This window comes from Equus caballus, chromosome 8 (genome assembly GCF_041296265.1).
Source record: "Equus caballus isolate H_3958 breed thoroughbred chromosome 8, TB-T2T, whole genome shotgun sequence".
NCBI classification, from domain to species: Eukaryota; Metazoa; Chordata; class Mammalia; order Perissodactyla; family Equidae; genus Equus; species Equus caballus.
The window spans coordinates 12,644,607-12,652,439 of NC_091691.1; the positions used below are offsets into that span (position 1 = coordinate 12,644,607).

At 45.8% G+C, this 7,833-nt stretch overlaps 1 protein-coding gene across 1 annotated transcript; it reads right to left on the bottom strand.

Moving 5' to 3' along the window:
* Window positions 1-2,753: 2,753 nt before the first annotated feature.
* On the bottom strand, window positions 2,754-7,833 carry LOC138915172 (putative neuroblastoma breakpoint family member 5). Its single transcript, XM_070219899.1, has 3 exons — window positions 6,896-7,833; window positions 6,585-6,794; window positions 2,754-4,578 (listed from the first exon to the last, which is right to left on the bottom strand). Exons 1-3 carry the CDS (start codon window positions 7,092-7,094, stop codon window positions 4,472-4,474), a joined length of 516 nt encoding a protein of 171 aa, XP_070076000.1. The 5' UTR covers window positions 7,095-7,833; the 3' UTR covers window positions 2,754-4,471.

The window sequence follows — 7,833 nt, forward strand, 5'->3', positions numbered from 1 at the left end:
CACTACTGATCCCATGGACATCAAATGGATAATCAAGGAATGTTAGGAACCAATCTGTGCCCTGAAGTTTGAAATGCATCCATTACTTGAAACACACAATCTACCAGAATTCCCACAAGGAGAAACAGATCGTCTAAATAGGCTTATATCTACTACAGAAATTGAAACAACAAAAGAATCTTCCCAAACAGAAAGCACCAGGCCCAGATAAATTCACTGGTGAATTCTATCAAATATTTAAGGAAGAAATTAGGCCAGTTGTCTACCATCTCTTCCAGAAAATAGAAACAGAGGGAATACATCCTAACACATTCTATGAAGTCAGCATTCTCCTAATACAAAAACCAGACAAAGATGTTACAAAAAGGAACACTCCAGGCCAATAAGTCTCACGAACATAGGTGCAAAAATCATCAACAAGATTTGACAGATTGAATCCAAGAAAGTATACAAAGAATTATACACCACAACCAAGTGAGATTGATTCCAGCTCTGAAAAGGGGGTTCAACACTCAAAAATCAATTAATGTGATTCACCGTCCATCAGGAAAGAAACCTCTAGTTGGACCACTGTGGCCTGTACCCAGTGCATTTCTCCTCTCTGTTCCCACCCTGCCAGTGCTGCTCCTGTGATGGCCCCAAATGGGACATGGAAACCAGAACAACTGGTTAAAAAAAAAAAAAAAATCCTCGTGAGTGGAATCTCTCGGAGCAGCTCAGTGCAGTCAGGGCCTATGACCGCCTTACCTGGGCTGAGCTTTCGGGCAAGGCGCTCCACCAGCCTGCGGCCCTCAGCCAGTCGTTCTTGAAAGCCCTGACCCTGGAAGTTGGTAGGGTCATCGTGGGTGAGAAGGTTCCTGAGGTGCTGCTTGAGGAGCACAGAGACTTCTCTGCCTTTCTCTATCGTTTGCCGTAACTGGGCCAGCTCTTGAGCCTGATCTTGGATTAGGACATCGTATTTCCTAAGGTGGCACAGAAGAGACCGTTTAAACATGCAAAGAGTCGAACCATAGATGATAAGATTTTTCATGGAGATTTCTGTGAGAACATCCCCAAGGAGCTATTGTAGCAGAAGTCTGGCACATGTATGGTGACCTGCTGCTGCCAGCCTGCTATCAGTTCCCCTCCATTAAACCCAGCATATGTGGGACTAAAACCAAAGCACTCTTTCCCCGCTTACTCCCTGGCTCCAGAATACTCTACCCACCATGGAGACAAACCACCTGGGTTCCCTGTCATCTCCTCCTCCCCCCTGCAAACAGTGTCCCAAGGCCGAATGCAGGCTGGTGGGAAAGTTCCGACCAGCAAGGCCACTGAGTCCCCCCACCATCTACAAGCAGCCACAATCCTCACAAACCTTTAAAAACACTCACCGCCCCTCTTTCGGTGAGACGAGATGAAATGAGACAAATGTGAGGGCTCCCTCTCATCTCCTGGCTCATGTCACCCGAAATAACAACCCTCTCCTTGCCTTAAGCCTGGTGTTCCAGTTTTTATTGGGCCCCTCTTGTGTGGCGGGTAAAGAACCGATGTTTGTAGGTGGTAAAATCTGATGAGCCAACCAGAAGGCTCTTGCCCATGGGTCCATGGCCCCAGGCCAACTGGGATTTCCTGGGAAGCAGTCCTGCAGCCACCTAGGTCATTTGCCCTAGGGACTGCCCTCAGTACTTTCCATCTGCCTCGGAGCCACTGACCCTAGGCCCATTTTCTTATGGCGAGGAAAGAGATTCTAGATTGGTTTGTTGGCTGCTTCTTCCTTCTGGGAAGTCGATGGACTCTGAAATAGAGTAAGTTGCCTCAGAGATGCCCATGAACTTCCTTCCCCTCTTTTGGGGTCCCCTCCATTCACGGAAGGGCCAACTCGGGTCCTTTCCCTTCACGGAGGGGCCGTCTGGGCGCGCATTTGGAGTGGGAACAGTTGTAGGACTTTCTACCCTCCATCTGGGAACTGGTTCACTGGTGTCTGGTATTTCTGTGTCTGGATCTGAGTGTCTCTCTGTCGCTGTGTATCGGAATGGGAAACATGCTGTCTGTCACCAAGCGGAGCCCATTGGGGTTAATTCTGAGTAGATGGTCTAATTATAGTTAGAAGCCAATGTCTGAAAGGGATGATTTTCTTTTGTGACACTGTTTGACCACAATATTCTTGAAACTCTGGAGAGAAGATGGCCAAACAACGGATCCTTAAGTTAGAAAACTTTTAGAGAGCTCTCTTCATAAAGAGCTGTTTTACTGGTCCCTATGAAAAGACCCAATTAAAAGGAAAATACAACGACTAATCTCAAAAACGTCATCAAATTTGGGGTCTCAGCTTCTTCTTGTGGTCTCACAGATGCAAATGGAAACATCAAGTTAACAAAGAGAAGTGAGGAAGGGAAGAGTGACAGAACTCACTGCAACAGGATGGCAATCTTTAGTCATTAAAAAGAAAGAGCAGGGTGAATAGAACAGACACAAATACAGTCAAAACGAAGCTTTGACTAAAACACTGCCTAAGGTTGGATGGGCTAAAGGGACCCCAGATTGGCCCCCAACATTCAAGAATATCAGACAAACTTGTTCTATTTCTTCCAGTTTGAAAAATATTTTAAAAGTCAGTAGGCAGAAATCACAGCGAGAAACCTATCAACCCTTGTTTGGGGCAACAATTAGGCTGCTCAGGTTGGTACAAGTATAAAGATTAAAGAGTTTACCCTAATATTACATGAGGAGATTATGTCAACTTTGCCTGGATGCTTTTTTGGGAATAAATATTATGCCTAGCTGAGAATGCATTCCCTACATAACACTGTAATACCAAAACTTGTGAGTGAAATTCTAATATAAGTTATAATTAGGGGTACAAGAGTTGACAAAATTGAGATAAAGGTTTGTCCAAGTTGGTGTATGTAAATAGACCTTCTGTAAAACAATTACATCTGTTTTGCTGCATTGCATTATAGATTCTGTAGTGGGAATAAACATTATGTGTCGCTGGGGAACGTGTCCCTTGCCTGATATTGCAAGAGCTCATAAACCCACCCTTCAGGCTCTGCGAATGGAACATGTAGAGGAGATCTCACTTTACAATGGCCAAAATGAGGCAGTTTCAGTTTACTCAAACCGATACATGCAATCGGAACGAGCCAGCTACAACAGGAAGCCTATTTTAATCTTTTGATGCTTCTAAAGAAAATAAGAAGTATTTTACTGCCTCTTTAAGAGAAAAATCATTAAATAATTAAACATGCCAGGGCAGAAGCCAAGCCTGCTGCTTCTTTCTCTTCTCTCACTGAGATTTGCCACTTCAGCTCCCCCAAAATGCCTGATCTGAAACTAAACAGCTGAAAATAGGGAAACTTTTGAGATAATTTGGAATTATAATGGCCACTCTGGGGAACCTCTGCTTCAGACGAGTCCACCTGAGGGGTCACCCTTCAAAGAGAGGATTCAAAATCTCTTAGAACGGAACACAGTCTTTAATTGACAGACAGAACCTTCTAAAAGACAAAGCTATTTAACAGGATCGAAAATGAACTTTGGGAAATAAAAGCCTGTTTAAGTGTGCTGGTTTGATTTAAAATAGACATGTTCTCAGAGTTATCGGCAGTGGATATAATGCAGACATACAGCCTGGGTTTACTCGTCAAATGAGCTCATGTTCTCTCTGTTACAAAATTTGTCAACAAGAGTAATAACTTAGAATAACAGCTGATTTTGTTTAATGTCTCATGAGGTTTTTGTGGACGATGTAAATATAACTCTTGAGAACGGGTAAACTAAATAGAGATGTAAGACTGTCACCATGCAAAGTTGTTCCAATATTGTGGACTACCGTCCCTGTGCTCTACATTCCAACCCCATGACTTACTTATTTTGTAACTGGAAGGTTGTACCTCTTAATCCCCTTCACCCATTTCACCCACCCCCAACCCCTCCTCCCTCTGGTAATCACCAGTTTATTTCCTGTGTCTATGAGTCTGTTTGTTTGGTTTGGTTTGTTTTCTAGATTCCGTATAGAGGTGGAGAAAAAGAAACTCTCCTAGACTGTTGTTGGGAATATAAATTGGGGCAGCCACTGTGGAAAACAGTGTGGAGGTTTCTGAAAACCTTTAGAAAGACAGTTTTTTTTTCAGAGGAAGTCTGACAAACTGTAGTCAGTCAGGAGGTGATTGTCATTAAAGGTAAATGCGGTAGTGATTGCACCACATCCTGAATATCCTAAATGCCACTGAATGGTTCACTCGAATTTAGCCAACTTTAGGTTCTGTGAATTTCACCTCAATAAGTTTTATTTTAAAAAAAGACTCAAGGAACCTTTGAGTAATTGGAGTCCATAGTTTACCAATTATTGTTCTCTAATGGTGTTATGCAAATTCGTATGCATGTGGCTGCCATGAAAATTTGGGCCATTCTCCTGGCCCAGAGTTGCTCCTTGCCCCCTTCAGAGATGCCTACAACTTCCCAGCAGACGCCCAGCACAGAGCCCCCCTTACTTGAGCTTCTCCGCTAACGTTGACTTCTCTGTGGGCTTCCCCTCCTGGAACTGCAGCTTCTCCCCCAGCACCGATTCAATGATGTCTTTGCACGCTCCAGACTCTGAGGAAAGACAGAGAGGCCGGCCTCAGTGGAAAGCTGGCCATGCTGCTGGGGTCACTGCCTGCAAGGGAGGAGGCAGGCTCCATCTTCTTCTCTCAGAGGCAGATAGAAGCCCAGCACCAGGCTCTCCACTGAGATTTCCACCTTCTATTGCTCAGCCTCCCAAATACACGGCATTTGGTCACTCCTCATTTGAGAGCTGAGCAAAGAGAAGCTCCAAGGCAGAGAAAGTGACCAGACAAGGTTAGCTGACGTTTGGCAAGGTCAGAAGTCACGTGCCCTGAGACTGACCCCGAGTCCTGGGCCACTTTACCAAGACTTGCAGCCTCTTGAGTAAAACACTAAGCAGCGGCATGAAGTGGCGATCCCTGTGTGCTCGGGAAGGCCCCTGGGCCTACTGATTGTTGGGCCCTCTGAGCTCAGAATTTCAAGGACAAGTACCTTCACGATGAAATATAACTGTATATGAATGCAATTCTGAACAATACAAGGCATAACCATCAGTCCCTGAAGGAAATAGGCACAGGCTGTTGAAGAAGTTGTTTTCAATTCCCAGTAGTAGAAGAAAGAACTAATCGATAGTGTTTCCTGTGTGTCAAGAACTGTTTTAGTAACTTTACAGAAATAACTCATGTGATTCATTGCAACCGCTCACAGAAGTAGGCACTATGACAGCGCCATACTAACGGAGGAGGAAACCGTGAGGCTCAGAAAAAGCCACAGCTTGGATCTGAGCCCAGGAAGAGTAGCTCAGTCTTCACCAATGCACTGTGTTACCTCGCCACAAGATCTTGGGTGACATCTTTCTTCTTCATCATCTTCAAAATTTGTTTCCTACAGTTATGTTACGCCTATAAAAAAAAGCTGTAAGGAAAACTTAGTCCTTTCTCAAAACCTCATCTCTTCACTTTCTTAAATAGCAGGTTTCAATGTTTACTTTTCTCTGCGTCAGTCATTTGAAGTTCACCACTCCCACGATGGTTTATTGGAAAATAACACCCATCCAGACTCAGAGCTGTCAAGATCCCTTCTAATCACTCTGTTTGGCACGAGGCCCTGTTCTCACGATCCCTTCTGTCACCACAGCCCCCTCTTACAGAACAAGTGATTGAGCTTCCAATTGCGAGGCTGACTGTGGGAGGGAAGGGCCTGCCCCAGACACTGGTTTGAGTTTTTACTGGGGCTGGTGGCCACCCCCACTTAGCGTCATTCTCACTTGGGCCATGTCTCACAGCCCAGACCCTCAAGGTCACCCGGACCTGCTGGCGGTCCTGCATCACCAAAGGTTCACCAGCTCAGAGAGACACAGAAGAGGGGGTACGGATTGTCTCATTTCCCCAGAGACACCCTCTACCTCACCCCAAGAGGCAAAGTGGCTTCCTTGGCCTGAAAGAAAAGCCTGTGCTCAGGAAGCACGGCTTCCCGCTCAGCAGGGTCGTCTCTGTCGTGATGGCGTCACTCATGGATCCCACAGTGTCAGCGAGGAGCACACTCATCTTCAGGCTCCTGTAAAGCAGGGAACATCACCTGCTTCCCCCGGTGTGTACCATCACCCCATCTCCCCAGTGTAAGGAGCACAGAGCTTTGCCAGTGGGACCTCAGAGAAGCCTGAACTGATGGAGCTCATTAGTCCCGGACACTTAGGCCAAGAGTGATGCAGGATCTGATTCCGCACACGGAGGATGCTGGGAGAAACAGGTTAGCCTGCTCCAGAGGGAAACACGCAGTGCTGTGCCTGCACCAGGAATCAGTCACTGGCATTTTACCTAATCCCACCCTACACCTCACTGCCAGTCTGGAAAAGTCCCTCAACTCTTTGGGCCTCGGTTTGTCCATGCTCAGCAAACTGAGGGTAAAATACCCACTTGTACCTTCCCTGGACTGTGGTCAGAATGGAGTTTATTTTGCCTCAGGGAACAGAAGAAAAGGTCTGGAGAGTGTTTAGTTTCTTAGGGGAACACGGTGGTCACTCATCCCTCTGCTGACCATGACCCTGTAGGACTTACTGTGTTTCTGCAGCTGGTTGGCCAGGATGTAGGCAGTGGACTCAGAGACAAGGAACTTCTGTTTGAGGTCTCGAAAGTCCTGTTTGCTTTGTTCCAGTTGGGACTGAAGCTCCTGGTTGATTTCCAGGAGGGTCATTTCGGGCCCCGGATCAGACACAGGGCCGAGAGAAACTGCCATGGTGACGTGGGGCAGAAGAGGTAGGGCAGGGACTGGGGAGAAGAGACCCAAACACAGAATGGGTTAAAAACAAGTGAAAGCAAATAGGTTTAATGAGGACTGAGGGGTGAGGAGTCAGGAATTCTTAACTTACTGTTGGCAACAACGTGATCAACACCCCACAGCTCTTGAGAGTCTATAACCCCCAAAACAAGGTTCAAGACGCCAGAGCTCAGAGCCAAAGGCACTGCCTCCAGCTCACACTCCAACAAGAGTGACGGAGGGAGGAGCCAGCGCGCCAGGTAACGGTCTGGAGTTGCAATAACAGAACTGGAAGGTGGGGGGAGTGTCATGGAATCTTAGGAGCCCCTGCCTTCCAGTTGCCTAGGCCGCGAGGATACACAAGGCCCCCTGGTCTCTTCTGAAAGTCACCCCTGATGGGGCCACCCTCAGCAGCCACTTTCAAGAGGTGTCTACCCTTGTGCTGATATTACCCAAATATTTCTTTCCAAGACATATCTAAGCGGAACAGTTTCTCAGTGTTCGTTCTTGTATGTTTACAAAAACATCAAGGCAGAAATAGTTTCCCAACAAGTTTTATTTTCTTAAGGGCTGTCATGAAGTCACCCAGCCTTCTCCTTAAATTCAAACAGAGCTTAAGGTTTTTCCACAAGTGAAAGATGTTAAATTTTTAGACTCTCATGATGATGTTCTTCTACCGTTTTTTCTATATCCATTAAAAGTGTAGGACAACAGCAGAGTATCCTATAAAGGAATGAACAACTCATTTTAAAAAATGTGTTCTGTCCTGAAACTCTAAATATTCTGTTTGCTGTATCCTTGTGTCACGTTGGCTTCTTCTCCATCACTGGGGCAGCAAGTTAAGTCAAGTTGAACACGCCTGCCTCCCGAAGTCCTCTATTTCTTGGTTGCTTTTTGGATGTTGTTCATCCAAATGTTGTTCACATGTTTGATGAGGATGCTTTCAATGTCACTAAACAACATACGTCATATTTCTCACTCGTGGATCTCATTCTAGTACCACAAGAACTCTTTCTGAGTTGTCAAAATGATTAAAATAGTTCAGGTATA